The 17,760-nt window shown below is 41.8% G+C and overlaps 1 protein-coding gene across 1 annotated transcript in view; it reads left to right on the top strand.

Moving 5' to 3' along the window:
* Positions 1 to 17,760, top strand: part of igsf3 (immunoglobulin superfamily, member 3) — a 72,547-nt gene that overhangs the window by 12,092 nt on the left and 42,695 nt on the right. The window contains exon 2 of the mRNA XM_072396944.1: positions 5,084 to 5,464. Within this exon, the coding sequence (XP_072253045.1) occupies positions 5,084 to 5,464 (381 nt within the window). The remainder of the gene's footprint in view (positions 1 to 5,083; positions 5,465 to 17,760) is intronic.

Raw genomic sequence — 17,760 nt, 5'->3', positions numbered from 1 at the left:
GTGAATATTAACATCCAGATGAAAATCTCTCCACTTTGTACCGCTCTTATCTTTCTCCTTCCAGTTTTTCTCATTCTCTAATCTCTCTGTCTCTTTCGGACTCTGGCTCTATTTGGTAATGATGGCCAAACACTTTCGGGGGCCTGGAGGGAGAAAGATGAAGGTTGGTTTTGGAGAATGGTTAACTAGTAATAAGAGGTGTTGGGAAGGAAATGCTCTGATATTCCCATTAGTTCTCTCTGTAACTTGGTGCAGGATGTTAATCAGAAACATGCTTATATATTTTCTTAGTTCAGTGAATTTTAGTAGTAATCGGCACCCGAGAGGCAACTATCTACTTCTTATTTCCATTTTTTTTCTCTCCTTACCCATGCAGCCCTTTACTCTCCTCATCGTTAATTTCCTTTCTGATCATCTTCACAAGATGTTGGATCTGGTGGATGAGTTTCAATCTTTCTTTTGGGACTTAGGATGTGGATTTGGTCACTTTGTTGCGTGTCATGTATGTTTATAGTTTTTATTCATGCTGTATTTTACTGACTGGACTGATGTCAGAGCCCTATCTGTCTAGCCATCTAGATGATTTTTGGTAACAGGTTGTTGCCGTTTATTCAGACCATCGGATATCGACAATGACCTCAAATGTATTTTTCGAGAAGGCATTTTTCTGTTTCTCAAGTATTCATGGCGAAGTAGGAGCGAGTTGATTTTGAAAAACATTTTTCTGTTGTTGATAGTAAAGCATCGCAAAGCCTAACCAGAGCAGCAGAAACCTCCGTTTCCATAGCACCCATTCACACTGTAAGAAGATGATTGAGAAAAAAGACCGAGGACCTTTAAATATGTTATATTGCGTACACAGTGGAACATGACTCATTCTCATTCAGGAGTTCATTCTTAACGGGCCACTTTGGGTCATAATCACAAATTATGTGCGTGTGACTACAGGATGCAGTTACAAAGCGGTATTTTTATTTATTTATTTTTTAAAAAGGGTTCTTTGGAAGAAGTTTTTGTGTCCAGCAAATAATTTCTGTGTCAGTCAGAGCTTTGGTGGCATAACCATGAAAACCTTGGTTTACTCTCCTGGTTTAAATGATCAATTTCCTCCGAATTGTACTTAATTGGCATCAAAGAGTTCGTCCTGGCAATTCTCAAACACTGCGTCAGGTGTTCAGTACCAGCAGGTTAAATCCAAATGTGAATTTACTATCAAAAGGCCTTGTTTGAAGATGTTGACAGATGAATACTGAGTAGACTGCATTGGAAATGGGTTACCGGGCCCAGTGATGTTAAACAGCTGTTGATAATTTACCTTCTTATCTGAGTGTGTCTATCTTATCTGTGTGTGTGTGTGTGGATGTTAAAGTGTTTTTCTGTGTTCATTTAGTTTGAAAACATAAAATGTCTTGGGTGTGCGACACCTTTTTGGGACCAAAATGCTGGATCCCAGAAAAAAAATCGACATTTAAATGATGGTTCGCGTTTGTTTTTTACGGTTTGGGTTCGACATTTCAGTTGTGATGGATTAGGCTGTGGTAACTGCTTCAGAATGCATTACTTTACTGAGAATCCATCAGACATTGTTGTGTATGTATGTGTGTCGAAATGGAAGAAAAGTGAGTTGAGTTGATGGATTGCTCAAATCTCTGCATTAGAACTCCATACTACTGTGAGTGTGCTCTATATTATTCACACCCTGCAGCGTTTTTATTATACACCTTTCCAGGTGTATAATTATCATGTGCCATAGAGGAGTGATGATGTGAGAAGCAGGCATGAATGTGAGTGCCCTCACTGCTGTTTCCACTGAGAATAAGACACTGGCCACAAATGATTGGATTAGTGTTTAACCCCCCTTCCACTTAGCTTAATCCTCTTTGCAGATTTTATGTGTGTGTGTTTGTGTGTTTGAAATCATTTGCTCCCATTTCGCTGTACGCTTCAACTGATGAGCAGTAAGGACAGCTTGTTTGGGGTGAGTCTCCATCGTCCGACATTGGACACAGGCTTCCTGCATCCAGTGAAGTTGTGTGGGAAGGAACTTGCAGCTTAGATGAGAGATGAGACACAGAAGAGGAAAGGCAAAGAAAGTGAGGGCGGGTGGAAGAGAGGGGAAGCAAAGCGAGACATTCGCTGTGTGCAGAGATGGAGATGAGCGTTAATAATAGAAAATCTTGGGCCTTGTTGAGCAAATACTGGCACTTGCAGATCAAGGCAGCGCAGCCAGAGGTGAAAAAGTGGGGGAGGTTGTGGGCGCAGGATTATAGTGGAATAGAGTGATCAGTTGAAGGTCTGTGGGGTTTGGTATGTCATTGTCAACCTTTCTAAACAGCCTGCAGAGCGATGGGCACTTTGAAGTTCCGCAGAGCTGCTTAAATCCTGCCTGAAAGGATGCAGAGAACCAAGAGGCAAAGGGAGGAGACAGGAATATGCAGAGAGAATGAAAGAGGCTGGAGGGGCAGGATGGATGGAAGGATTGATGAGTGAAACATGGAGGAAGGGAGTGTGAGAGTAATCAGAAGTAAGGAAGTTTGTTTCAGGAGGATGACAAGAGACAGGCAAGCATAAGAATGCTCTTGGTGCACCAACACAGTATGAGTAATATATATATATTTTGGACGTGTGAGTAATACGTTTCCAGCAGGTGTAGATGAGACGCTGAAACATGAGAAGCAGTGATGCAGTTCTACAGTTATGAGGTGATCTGAATTGGAAGTGGGCAGACTGGGCGCCGCCAGATTAGCACACTGACATCACAGCGAAGGAAAAGAGGCAGCTGAGGTCTGAGTCACTACTGAAGGCTCCCTCTTACCTTCTGAGTCCTGAAACACACTCGGACAGATTTTAATAGCTTTCCTCACTTCAAAACACACCAAAAGAGATGTGCAAAAGATTAGTAAAGCTGCCGTCAAAACTGGAAGATTGCGCGCGGTTTGGCTAAAGTACAAAGGTGTGAATTAAAATATTATATTTTGATATAACACAAATTGAATTGCTAGTTGTGTGCACGGTCTATTAATCGATTCACACAGATCCTAATTTTAATATTTTCTTCCATCCCATGACCCCCAGTGGGCTGTGTATATATATCTTGTTTTCTTAAGTGCCTCATTTATTCTGCTCATTTTCCACATGTAGCAGCAAAACAACTAGCCTGACTGGCAGTTAAGCTTTTGGTTAAATTTGCACACAAATATTAGAATGCATTAGGAGAACTAGTTTATTCAATTTATCCTTTCAAGCTCTGCAAGGTGTTGCTATGATATTCATGCATGATGATGTGGTGTGCCACAAAAATGTTACGAACCCAAAGTTACTGCATTTCTGACTACATAATCCGGCTCTGCTATAAGAAAAGGAATGATTACTTTAATCACAGGTTTCACTTGGATATGTTGGTGTAACTGAATGAAAATCATATTCAAATGAAGGGCTCTAAATTAAATCTGATTTATTTGATTGTGAATTAAATGTGCCCCAGAAAGAAAGCAGTACACAAAACTTCTGAGGCTCAGGAAGCGCAGGAAAGAAAACAAAGCATATGACCTATAGAGGCGGATATGCACGTTTGCCCACGCTGCACAAAATCATAAATGTATGTCCACACGCAACTAAACGTAATCATGTTTCTTCCTTGTTTTTCTTTTTACTGTTATGTAGACCTGCATTTGTTTAAAACCAGGACAACCTTCTATCTCCGCTCGCTCGCTCGCAAACACTCATGCCTGTTCTCGCATGGACACGCATACATGTGTGCAAATGGGCTCGAGCTAATAAGAACGACTGAAACAATGGGGACTTGGCGGAAGTGTGAGAAAGTTACAGTGAGGGGGCGAGGATGTTAAAGTTAAAAAGCTGTCGTGGTGAATTATTAATGCTGAGCATTGTGCCCCACAGACGCAGCCTCTTACAGACTTTCTTTCTCTCACACACACATGCGCACACACACAAACACAGCTGCAATCCCCAGTTGCTTGTGCAGACAGGAAACAGCGTACTTGTCACTCTGTCTGGATTTGGGGTATGTGTAAGTGCTCTGTTGTCTCCGGCCCCAATGAGAGGGATGTTTGTAGCTGTTGCCTGAATGGGGAATGTTCTGTGTGTGCTTAGTGTGTGTGTACGTGTGTGTGTGTGTGTAACGGGTTTAGGCAAGATTCACGTGCCATATGCCTAAATATAGGTTACAAAGACTAGTAATAATTACTCTTCACTGGGGATTTTACACTAGAATCAGTTTGTTTCAATGCACAAAACATGCTCAAGCATTTGTCTATTAACAATTTTCGGTGAAAACACTACAAAACCACGGAGGATTGCTTTTTTATTGCACTTAGGACAACAAAAAAAATTTTTTTTGAAGGTTTACCTTTTTAGTTTTCTACTGTCTATACTTATATTCTGCAAATGACGGATTAACAGATAAAAAATAAGAACTTTTATTGTGGATGAATTTAATTTCCAAAAGGCTCCAAACATGCATTGTGCAAGGCGCTTCCTGCCTTATGTTTCATCCACCGCACGTGTGTATATTCAGTATGTTGGCAAAAACAAACGGCACGTGACAAATGACATCCTGGCTGATTTTTATCGGTTTAACTCAAATACATAGTTTATGCTCATCCCTGCTCAGGGATCATGACGAGGACTAAAGATTAAGGATGCATCTGGAAAAACTCAGTTTTTTTTATCCATTTCAAAAGCACCTGTGCTCTTCGCACAGGCTCGTGTTTTACCAGATCTCACCTGACTCCCAGACTGCCTCTAACCTCGGTGTAGTACAGTTGCGGTGCTGTCTGTAAGGCGACGTGCTAATGTGTGAGTGCATATAATAGCAATACTGCTCAAGAGTCACAGCATGTTTTTGAGTGGTGTTTGTAAGTTGTGTTTGTGTGGACATCTCCGCCTCAGTCAGAACTCCCCAGAAGACTTGGTTGCACATGTTAGGCTCTTTCTGTATTTCCTGGGACATGTTGTGTGCATAAACTCTACCAATGCTAAATATTTAAACTGCAGTTTTGTAACCCATGTTTTTTTTTCTCTCTCCCCCCCCATGCCCCTCTCTCCCTGCCTTCATCTGCAGCCGGTGTTGCTGTGGCTAAGAGAGTGGTAACGGTGCAGAGTGGACCTCTGGTTCGGACGGAGGGCTCCCATGTGACCATCTGGTGCAACGTGACGGGCTACAAAGAAGGCTTGGAGCAGGACTTTGAGTGGTCCATGTACCTGCCCTCAGTACCGGACCGGGAGATCCGCATTGTGAGCACGGCTCAGTCAAACTATGCTTTTGTTGTGTATGCCCAGAGGGTGAATAATAAAGAGATCTTTGTGGAGAGGCTGAGTCGTGACTCGGCTGTGCTCCACATTACCAAAGTGCAGGCCAGGGACCAGGGTCTGTTTGAGTGTTACACACCCAACACAGATGGGGAATACCTGGGATCTTATAGTGCACGCACCAACCTCACCGGTGAGTCTCTAAACACACATCCACACATAGAAAATGTGAATGTCAAATACAACAATGGTGATTATGAGCAGCCAATTTTTCTACAGTTCAATGCAGATTTAAACAGATAATGGTTCTCTGTTTATTTTTATTAATTTATCATTCAGTGTTATCTACACACAATGCACTACCTGCTCTGTTGTTATGGGTTCTTCAGCATGCAGCTAATGTGATACACATGCACCTGATTTGACTGATTTAGCAGAGATAACAACAACACTGTAGCAGTGTTGCCAATGTGAACGTTCAATGATTGAATTCCTATACCATAAAAGTGTTATTATTTTCAAGCAGCCTCAAAACTAGGTTTTGGAACCGGGAGCTTTATAAATGTGAACCTTCTGATGATGTAATAATCAGCCTTGTCTTGCCATTTACCCACATGAAAATGTGCAGTTGCTGTGTTTGTCAAAAATAGAGCAATGTCCTTTTTTATTTTTCTGAACTGTACACACCTTTTTGCCATTATTAGCAAAGTACATATGACCCAAGCCATATATTTTGTAACATCTTCACCTTGCCATTTTCATACAGAAAAGGACAGAATCTTTACTGTGGAAAATGTTCAGGACCTGTCTTGAACTAGTGATCTTTAGCATTCAGGTCCATAGATAAGTGCCTTGCACTGTCCCCTCCTTCCTCTTAAGGAAAATATATAGATTGTGGTAAAGATATGGTGAGATGTCCATCTTATAGTTTACATAGCAAACAGATCACTGACAGAATCAGAATTAAAACTAGAATGAAACTTTGGGAGTGAATCCTCTGCCAAAGCCAGAGCAACATTTGATCTTTCCTTTTTGTTATGCTTCACCTATCTATCAAGGCTCGTGAAATTCAGCATGACAGTTTCTGTGTAATCTTGCTGACAGACAAACCACAGCCACATATCATGTGCCTTAACCTCAGCTCTCATCTTCGTAAAGAAATTGACAGCTAGATACTGTGTATAGTATCTGTTAATGTCAGTCTAGTTTCACACAACCACGGCTCTTCTGACATGGGAAAACCAAGCGGATAGTCTCACAAACTTCCACACACGCGCGCGCAGTCCCATCCCACCTATTCATTCCTTGCCTCAGGCTGTTTCTGTAACATACCCAGTGTGTAGGCAGTGAATCTTTCAAACGGTAGCGCAAGTTTCTCTCCTCCACTCCTTCATTTTCAGATGTACTCAAAAGGCATCACTGAAACCACAGCTGTCAAAGTTGGGGATTCCATTCCAGCCATAACTTCATGCCTTTGTCCCTCAAATGGCTGACCTTGCTCTTAAGGCCAAGGCTCAAACCAAATGCTTATGGGCTGAAAATTGTCGCTGCCGTTATTTGAGTCCTCGCGTTTCCAAGTCACAGTGTGCATAGCGAGTTTTGAAAAACAAACTTGTGTACGGTCTTTTGAGTCAGCTTCACATCATGCACAGCTGCAGACTTCATTTCCCAGAAGCAAAAGAAATTGGATGCTTATCAGATCAATAGAGTTGGCATTCAATGAATGAATGTTTCCAGGTCTTCGGTGGTTCTGATTTCTGATCTGTGCAGTACAATCTGAATGTGGGGCAGGGCCCAGTGGCGGGGCAGTGTGAAACAGTGCTGCTGATAAAACGCAGTATTTATAGATCTGGGTGTGAGAGCGCTAGACGGAGTGTGTGAGCTGAGGTGTTGAGGGACTGTTATCTGAGCTTCTTTTTGTGTCTCTAACCTCTTAACCCAGTTTCGAAGGTCAGGGGTGCACAGTGGGGTCTCTCCCATTTTTCTCTTTATGCCATGACACGAGTCCTGGCGTGATCTGCACGCCTCCTTGCACCGTTGTGAGCAAACAATACCATGTCCTCCCGCCTTTATGCCCCCTCTTCCTCTTCTCTTCTTTTTTTCTTCTGTCTTTCATTCTGTCATGTGTCTGCCTCTATTTATACGTCATAGCCTCTCTCTCTAGTTTGCTTTCACTCTGCTTTATTAAAAAATCCCTTTGTTGATGCTGCATTTGAGGATTTATATTTCAAGGGTAATGTCAAAGGACAACAATAGGCACTAAGTGTTATGAAGGAAATTACAGGAGGTTGTATATGAGGTAGACGGGAAACGTCCGTGTGTCTGTGGGGTGGTTGGGATATTTGTAGGGGTAGGAGTCTCTTCAGTAAGCACTGGGTTATATCTCACTCACAGTGATGCACTGCATCCAGCTTCACCTTTCTTTGCAAAGAGCATTGGGTGGTTATAACGTGACACTTAATACCTTCTACCTTCTTCTACCTTCTGTACACCACTCTGTCTGAAACAATGATTTGTTGTATCGTCTGTCACATTAAATCAGACTTCCTGAGTGTGATTTGTTACCTTGAAGGGTGATACTTGTTTCTGTTTGTTAGTCAAAGATGCTTTTTTTTTTTAAGGAATTGAGTTGTCAGAAACCATGCCTTTTTTTTTCTTTTTTTTTCATACCCTCCGTGGTGCTAACTACATTATTCAAGTGAAAGTGTCGCTCGACTCGGCCTTTAAGTGCCAAAAAAGCCTCAGGGAATTGCTGAAATAATTCACACATGAACAGTATAATTGGCTATCACGGCACAAAATCTGGATTATGTCCACTAAGTTATAGAGCGGCACAGAGATGCTGGAACATCATTCTTATGTAATATAGAAGGTTTTTAATTTGACTTTTTAGTATTTTCATCCCAAGATTTATAATGGCAATGTAGGACGGCTCACTGGTTTGTTTCCAGTTGCAGCAGGCCATTGTTTGCAGTAATTAAGTCATTTTTTTGCTGCTAGTTGGTAAAGAAGTTAAAGTGTTTTCGAGCTAAGACACTATTTATTCCCTTCAATAGATGGTAATGGCAAAATGTAGCTACAAGTAAGATTATACAGGCGTTTTGTTCATCAAGTGAAAAGTCACATGACTTTAGTGTTAAAGTTTGCTCAACGTGTAAATGGAATGCAGGAAAGAAGGTTTCTGCCACCTGCTTCCAAGAGGCATGAAAGCGCATTTGTTATATCAAGAGCCTGAAATAACAAGCCCAAGGCCAGCTGTATATATATTTAAACCATCTCCTCAGGAGCTACACTGATTAATACTTTATATTAATTATTATATTGTCGTGGTATAACGTGTTGAAGAAACTTGACAAAATTAAAACATTTTATAAGAATTAAAAGCGACTAACAAACACGTCAAATTGGAAGCTCAGTAGAGATGGCCACGAATGCACTGGGGTGTTGTGCTTGTAGCTTGGCAACAGCTGAACTGGTGACTTCACATGGATTTCAAACAACATGGATGAAAAGCTTTGTGGGGAGTCATTGGAATCTGTAATATTTCCATGCCACCATATCTGCGCTCCAAGCTGGTCAACTTTATTTGCCAGAGATTTGTCACATTCCTTATGATGGTTGAGTGAAGAAATAGCCTTCCTCCTCCTTGCTCTCCATTTCGTTCCTGCCTACATCCATCACTTCTTTTCTTCCACTCGTTAGGACTTGGGATCTTATTCAAAGCATTACTTGGGCTTTGTAAAGTCCAGTCAGCTGCTTCCACATATAAACAACTCTCCTGTTGGTTATTGGTTATTCATTATAACCACTATTAAAAAAGCGCCAGAATTACCACTCTGTAGCTGCACAGCATCTTAACCAGTGTAGAAAAGTGTTTCGGTTGACTATGGCCATTATTAATCAAGGATGCATGTCTTCTAATATTACACTTCTCGTGCTGTCATCTCTTTTAACCGCCATCTTTGTTGTTTGTGCTGCAATATAAGTGGTTAATAGCAACACAAGGCCTGCATTTAACCTGGCTGTTGTGGTGCTATTTAACTAGCCACTTGTTGTTTTCTCAGTGTACGGATTCATTCTATTAAGCTCACTTAAGCTCCGGCTGTTGCACTTGAGTATATGTCTCTATACGCTTGTTTGGACATTTGTGTGCGTGTGTGTGTGTGTGTGTCCCGGTTTGACTTCCTCCTACACATCAGATTGCAGAATAAAAAGGACAACAGCCCGACATGGCCAGCACGGTTGTCCTTATCCTACGCACCAGCCTGTGTGTGAGCGTGTCCAAGAGTTAGCAGAACAACAAGCCTGGCTTATACTCACTGATCTTACTTATGACGCTCACATGTGCCCTCACTGCAACAGAATGCACCATAGAAGTCATTATGCTGGCAGATACATAGATTCTAGCCTCCGCGTTTGGCAGTAGTCTTCTGTTCCCCTTACTGTCAGGATATAGTGATAATGCTGTAGAATCAAAGGCTTTGTAAATTTTCTAACAGTGGAATTTGTGAGGCTTTACTTTATTCGCTGCCACTAGGTGACAGAAAGTCCATTTTCAGAGGTGTGACACAAAGAAAAAAGTTTGGCAGCAAGTGGTCTTGAGGAAAAGAAAGTGAGATGGATAGTATGGTGAGGCAGAGATGTGGAAATTGGAAAAGAGAAAAATGGGGACAGAAGCGACAGGTTTGAAAGTAGGTAGTGGAGCGATGCGGAATAGAGTGTGTGACCAATAAATGATGAGCTCTTGCTCTCACTCCAGTGTGATTGGTTAAGCCCCCCTGAGGCATTGCCCACAACACAACCAGTGTAATAAGAGTGCATTTTAAATAGTCTCTGCCTGATGTGATTCTTAAGGTTAATGTTGTTACCAACCGCCATACAAGTTCTAAAATGCAATTAGCCAGCACAAATTGAGGAGATGGAGAAAGAATGAGAATGAGAGGGAAAAAAAACCGGTAGAGATGAGACAGAGGAATTTCAATTAAAGAAAAAGAAATGCGTTTCGCAAATCATTTTTAGAACAAGCCGCCGGATATTACCATATTCCTTCGGTCACGCTTCTCATTTTCATTGTACGTATGGCCTATATTTTGTTGTGCTCCATGTTCAGAGGAGGAACCTGATGAAACTGTGGGCCGGTGAGCTGGAAATTTGCCTGGCGAAGATCAAAATGCAATTATCTTTTCTGTGTGCATTTTTCCGTACTTGTGTGCTTTTATGAAGAGGTCAAAGAACCAGAGTGTTTTTGTAGCACAGCCAATATTGTGCACTCCTAAACATACAGTCCGAGTGGCTGAACCACTCTTCTGCTGAGCTCAGCACTGTGTGTGCATGTCTGATTTGTGTTTCTCCCCTGCTTTTCTTTTCACAAGAGAGTCGAAGCAGTCAAGCTGCACTCCTCTACTTCACTTAATGAGATAGACCGAACAGGGAGATGTCATCTCACATTCTATCTGTTACACCGGTTGACATGGAGAGCCCCCCCCCCATTTTCCCTGTTCTCAGTGCTGTCTCCTTATCTGAATGCTGCTCGCTCCATCACTCCAAAGCACCAGATTTGATTCCTGGTCCCAACCTCAGCTCCCACCTGGCATTGGTCACACAGGTATATTGTTTTGTCAATAAAGCTTTTCATTCGGCTTTATCACTGGAGAAAAGCAGGGATGTGATTAAAGAACAAGACTGGGGAAAGAAAAATTGTGATTGCTTTAAGACCAACAAAGAAAAACGATAGCAAAAAATCAGACAACACGATACCTCTTTAGAGAAGATGTAAAAATGAAATTTTGTGTTGACAAAACAGATGAATGAGATACTACTCGAGGAGGGGGAAGTAGAGAAAGTAAAGACGAATGGACAAGAGAGGTTGTATCTCTGTGTCTCTTGGTATTGATCGCTAGTACAGGCCTGTGTGCGACTGGAGTATTTTATCTGTTTAGTCTTCTCTTGCAGTGACACTTAAATTTTCTGGCTCCCCTTTCACTCTGGCCTTACCATCACCTTTCAGTTTCTTTTTATAATTACATTTCCTTTTCTGCCATTTGTGTGCCTGTGTGATTGCTCAGACTGGCTCTAAGCTGCAGACCAGGCAGGAGTCCAAATGGAGAGAGATTTTATCACCATGTCTATCTTGCCATTTCCCTGCACATCTCATCTACTTTAGCGGACAGCCAGTAGCATTACTGCCACTCTTACCTAGCATACAGAGATGCACATGTATACATATGCACACTTGGAACACAAACACAGTCACAATGGCTCACTGTAGTGAGCTGTTCCTCAGGACTGGCGTCGTACCCATAATTTGGTCCGAGAGGAATGGCGCTGTAGTGCTCCCATTGGAACACGTGCTTTCTACTGAACCAATCTGAACAGACGTTTAACAACCCAGTGGCTCTGTGGTTGATATAACTGCAAAAGAGAAATTGTAGCACTGTGATTTAAGAACTGAAGAGGCCATAGTAGACACCGTGATAGTCTGTACTCTTGGAGGATGAGCTGTACCAAACTATTTTCATATGCTTGTTTGGTGGTGAGACTTCAGAAATGAAAAGTTATTTGATAGTTTACACATTCAATTAAATCATCTTTGGAGGGGCAACTACTCCTGAGGTGCGCAATCTTACCTCAAAAGACATTTACCTTTCTCGCCGACCAAAATCCAATTCAGTTCCTTTGTACTCACCTCTGTGTTGCATGTTGTTTCGTAGGGTAGGCTGAACACTTTTCTTTTGAGTGATCAAGGGTTCACGTAGTTCTCTAAAATGTTAGATGACGATGACCTTGTAACCTCCAAAAGAATGGGATATTCTACATGGCAGCAAACAAAACAGAGGGCTGAGAGTGCAAAATGGAGAGAGAGCACTGGAAACACTGAACAACTGTGGAAAAGGCAGTTTGGATATTGGACAAATTACCTGTTTGCACTACCAAAGTCACAAAGGACCACATTTGCAGCTAGAAATCTTAACACTTTGAAAAAATGCAGACCTTTAAACTGACCTGTGGATAATCCACTAGAACCTGACATCCGTAAAGACTTGTTCAACAAAGGGATCTGGAAATAATACAATCCAAATAGACCTGAGGGTACTTACTTCTGATCCAATGTGGTGGTTTCTTTTTTCAAACAAAGAAAGCATAATGTTGGCAGCAGAATAGTGTGCTAGAAATTAATAAGCAGTCTTGCTCAATGAGAGTCTCCCCAACTGCATATACACTTCACACTCAAAAAAACACATTTTTGATGATTATTATAGCAGGGATCTTTATTACACCACCGCATACAATTACTCTGAATATGATTTGGATCAATTTGTCTCAGGTTGATAGGGTTACCCACCAGACCTGTTGACTTGTTGATAGGATTCATGCTCTAGTTTTGGGTCAAAGTATTGCTGCTGAGGGAATATGATGGGCAAGATATGCAGTTAGCAGTTTGTTAAATGTGAATTGAAACTCACAGACACTCTTTAAAGTGTAAATATGCTGCTTTGTAAATTTTAACTGTAACCCATATGAAAACATAAATTATGTCAGTGGTGCTCATTAGCCCTGCTTCTGTTAGGCTAATGAGAAAGGATTTTCCAAGTTAAAACAACAAAATGTATATTTGTGGGTGATTGTTGGTGTGTGTGTTTTATGTTGATGGGTTGTCGCTGTGCCGCTGTAGCTACCTCTGGGTGATTTGATTAGCTTAGCTAAGCACTAACCCTTGGGGACTTGCTTCCTTGAATATGAATATAGCATGAATATTGATACGAAGGAATGTGCTAACGAGTGTTTGTGTTATCATAATATGTGTTAGTAAAGAGTGGAAATTGCAGGGTAATAACCTCTAGAAGTTATACGTTTGAGACTGTGCTCCCCGGATACTCGGGCTGCTTCTGTATCGTTTGATGTTAGTGGATGCTTTGAAGCCGCATCTTGGCATGGAGAGGGGACAGATGATTTGTCCTGGTTCAAGCTATACATCTGATAATCGCTTCTTACACAAACACACATGGCCATCACAATCCATTTGCACACATTCGCATGAACAAGAACAATCATGCACAGATATTGGCACTCAGGCCCTTATTGTGGCAGGTTTTTCAAGCACTTCCAGAGACATTAAAGATGGCAACATTGACACTTTTTCAGAAATGGATCCTCTGCTTATAGGTAGAGTGCTGATATTGTTAAAGACTAATTGCACCTGCTGCCCAGGTTCCGTGCAGTGAAATGAAATAAAGTGGAAGGATTCCTTTGTCTCAAACCCACAGTGTGCAGTTGTGCAGCTACGTGACACCTGACTACACAAAGCTGTTATTATGCTGCGTTTAGCAGATGTGTTGTTTATTCCACACGACTCAGTTGTGCTTTATCACAAGAGAAAAGCATCAGTGCGAATAAACAAGGAAAAATCAGTAGCACTAATTTGATAAAGGAAAATCAGTAGCACTGATTACTGATTTTCCTTTATCCAAGCTGTGGAGTTCTCACAACGGTCCACAAGGGTCTTTATGACATGTATCTCACAAGAGGGTGTCTGTGAGGCTCTGTGTGCAGACTTTGTCATTCTCGCAAATTTTTGTGGCTGTGGAGAGTTCTCTCCAGAGGACACGTGCACTGTCCTCCTTCACAGTCCTGTACAAAGAAAGAAAAAGGAGAAAAGAGCTTCCCCAATATGGTTTAAAGATCATCATCACACCCACCTCATTAGGATGGTAACCACAGCCTCATTATTTGCAATATGAAACAGAGATTTAGTTAAAACGCCTGATGTAAAGGATTCGAGTGTGGGCTGCAAAGCCAGCCGAAGGCTGCATTTGAGTGAAAAGGAAAGTGGAAAATTATTAAGGTTAACCTTAATTTGGTGAGGCAGCATTGACGAAGCTGATGGCCCTCAAGTTCCATCTCAGGCACACATCATTATCTAAAATCCATTATGTGAATTTTACTAATGCCAACACATACTTACGAATATTTAAAAGCTTTTGTAATAACTAACTGTATAATACTGCTCCCACATACATATAGAGGCATAACTCGTCCCTTCGCCCAGTTGACTGAAAGGAAGACAACAGACATTTGCTGCCACCTGTGCCTAGGTGACAGGGTGGCAACATCAGGATGTGGGCAAAGAGAGGTGTGTATGAGTGGGGCGGGGCTAGGTTGGCATATGCCTAATTCCCCTCAGTGCTGCCAGCTTCATCAGACAGTTGCTCCCTCATCTGCTGCCCAGCTGGATTGATGCCTGGTGATTGAGCGCTGCCTTCCTCTCGTAGTTGAGCTTTACGCTTTCCCTCAGTGACGCTGTTTCTCACACACTGACACAACACATGTACAGCTGCTAAGCCTCTGCACCTCTGGCCAGCCTCACGGTGACCTCAGCCTTGTGCTTGCTCTAATGAAATGATACCCTAGATATTCTCACCGTGTGTTTATCCATAATACAAAAGCATTTAGGCAACTGTTCATAAACCTGTGTGGCAGTGCGCCCTTATTTCAGAAGCAGTGTGTCTACATGCCAAAACGCAGGGCTTTGTACCCTGATTAAAACAGAGGGATATGCTTTTGAAGGTTTACGTGCACACACATGCTAGAAATGGTCAGATGGCTGGGGCTATAACTGGTTCTATCCTCAGGGAAGTCTTAATTGGTCACAGTGCTTTACCATCTGGGGTTGGAGCGTTGATGGAGGAGAGATGAAGGGAAACTGTGGGAGCTCCTGTAAGGGGTATAGAGGGAAAAAAAAGAGGGAGAAGAGGCAGTATGTGCAGTCCAGGGATGGAGTTTATTATATATTAATATTTGCATCTCCAGAATAATTACTGTCCTTACATACTTTATAAATCTACTTTAGAATTTACAAGTAGGAGGATGCATGGATGACTGCACATGTTGTGTTCCCATACATGTTTGCCCCAAGGCAGACCAGGTATTGTATGGCAGCGTCCGTGTGTGTGTGTGTGTAGAAGTGGTAATGACTCTGGGATGTTTTCCTGCTGACGTTGGCAGTTGGAGCAAAACCCTGCACATGAGCTAACAACCTCCAGGACAGTAGCAGTGGAGAAAACAAACAGACCCACAGAGGGTTGGTGTCGGTTTATATTTCTGTCTTCTTGAGGACAGTGTGTTTGCAGAATTTCATGGTTTTAGAGTAAATAGGTGGCTAGAAAATGCAAAAGAAAAAAGAAAAAAGTTAAGCGGAAAGATGGATACAGTTAGCCTGGATATGAGGAAGAGAAATGCAGGGAAGGAAGAAAAAGAGAACGGGAAGCTGAATTGAGGGTTAGAAGGAATATTTCATGTGTTTAGACATGACAAGTAAATCTTTGATGCTTTAAAGAATTTCTGTCAACGATAGCTTTGCACACAGCTTTTCTCAAACGCTCTTAGGAAGATTTGTCTTTCATACTCCCACCTCTCTTCTGACTAGCCCTCCTCTCACGCCTTGCCTTTTTAATCGCTTGCATACTCTCCATCTTCCCAACATATTCACTCAGACTCCTTTCCTTGCTGGGTCTCAGTGAGAGGCAGTGTCATGTTGTGTATAAGCGTGTGTACTGGTAAATGTCGGTGTGCTTCTTATTGAGTGTTAAATCCTTCTCTTCTGCCTTTGTGTAAATAGCAACTCATATTAGAAAGCGTCTCCTCGCCACGGATCCCTCTTATCACAAAATTCAGCCTTTTAACTCCACGTCACCATTCTCCTGCTACAATAACAAAGCCCACTCCTTCACTTCCTGCCCATCTTTCTTTTCTTCTCCTCTCCCACCTTCTTCTTTTGTTATGCTGTTCCCTTCCTGCCTGTGTTGTACAATGTGAAAACCTGGGCACATGGAAATAAAGGGTGTTCAAATGAACTGGCCAAACATACTGTGAATAAACTGCATTTTTTTAGATAGTATTTCTATTTTCATTGGATATCACACCAAATTAGGCCTGTAATGACATTTAATGTAGCGCTTTACAGGCTGGGGTAAAAACAAGAGTTTGGAAATTAAGTATAGCTAAAAGGCAGTAAAACCGATCAATCCTGAAACGTCTTGAGATAACATCAAGGTTTTTTTTCCTGGTAAATGTGTTACTAATAATCTCTTAAGTCCTGCATCACCAGCAGAAAGAGACTGAGGGGTGTTATTTGCTCACTTGGAAATCTCGATAGAAGGCAGAGACTTTGTGATGTACTAAACAGTAACTGGAACGTTTCAGCTGAGATCCGGCTACTCATTATGTGGTGGATTACATAGTGAGCAAGTGGACAGTTCAAACACATCTACGGTTCGCTGAAGGATATGAAAAAAAGTGAAAAGCGCCATGATGTTCTGTAGGGTTGATATACATTTGTAACCTTTCTCACCATAGACTTAGTTTGATGCACCTGCAGGTAGCTCCTTTAAGGTTTGCTTCACTAGCTCATTTTTCAGCTTCTTCGCTGAAGCGTGTATTACTTATAATTACAGACATTAACGCATCAGTGTTGGAATGGAGGATGGATTAAGTCCGAGTCCAGAGCAGCTGGACAAAATGTCACCGCCAGTAACGAGATTGACAGTGAAAGAGGGTAGAAAGCCAGGATACGAGTTGAGCAAAGTCAACTTGGGCCCGGGGTTGTTCCTCTACCTAAGCTACCTCTGGTTGTCTGGTCACGGGAGACTGCAAAAAATAGAATGAAACTCAGAAATGGTAAAAAAAATAGAAGTGTCTGTGACCTGTCCCCATCGCAACCTGACTGGCAAACCACAGTGTACTAAAGCAACACTAGAGAAGTTTGTGAATCTTAAAACCATGTGCTTCTGACCGCAGTACATTGTTTTTTTTTTATCCGCATTCCTGGGCCTTAAACAGCCTGAGAGCGCCCGGGGGCTGAGATCCCGCAGTTCATGACTTTAGTTTCCAGTTCCACACCACACAGTTTTGCTTTATGGTAACTTGACATTCTTGTGGCCTTCGATGGTGTGTTTGTGGCCTCCTCAGCATGACAACGAATACATGTTTGGCTTTACGTGGGCAGGGCTCACACAGAGATTTGTTTTGATGATAGTGGTGTTACATCCCACCAATTTAGGGGGAGCTAAACAGCAAAGAATTAGTCTAATTCTATAGTGTTACTTGAACACAACATGCATCTCCAGCAGGCTGAAGGAAACACTCTCTGTTTTAATCTGTGATATTTATTGTCAATGAGGTGTATGGATGTTGTTAGCTAGAAGTTTTCTTTTGTTTGTTTTTTTGCTACGTCCAGCAGCTTTTTTTTCCTTTTATATTCCTCCATTCACAGCTGTGAGTAGAGATCATCTTATATGGGGTTTTCAATGACCTGCGTCAATCATTCGTAATCTGGGAAGCCAACGGCTGAAATACGATGATTTTTTAAATTTTATTTTGTCAATTTAAATTTAGTTCAATGGTTTTAACATGTTTTTTTTTTGTATTTTCTGGAAAGGTACTAATTCAGGACTCACGTTGTTTCTGGCCAACCGTGGCAAATGTATGCTGTAC

The sequence above is a fragment of the Leuresthes tenuis genome, unplaced genomic scaffold (assembly GCF_036924035.1).
Source record: "Leuresthes tenuis unplaced genomic scaffold, fLeuTen1.0.hap1 SCAF_12, whole genome shotgun sequence".
Taxonomy (NCBI): Eukaryota; Metazoa; Chordata; class Actinopteri; order Atheriniformes; family Atherinopsidae; genus Leuresthes; species Leuresthes tenuis.
This window is presented reverse-complemented; position numbering and strand designations above follow the sequence as displayed.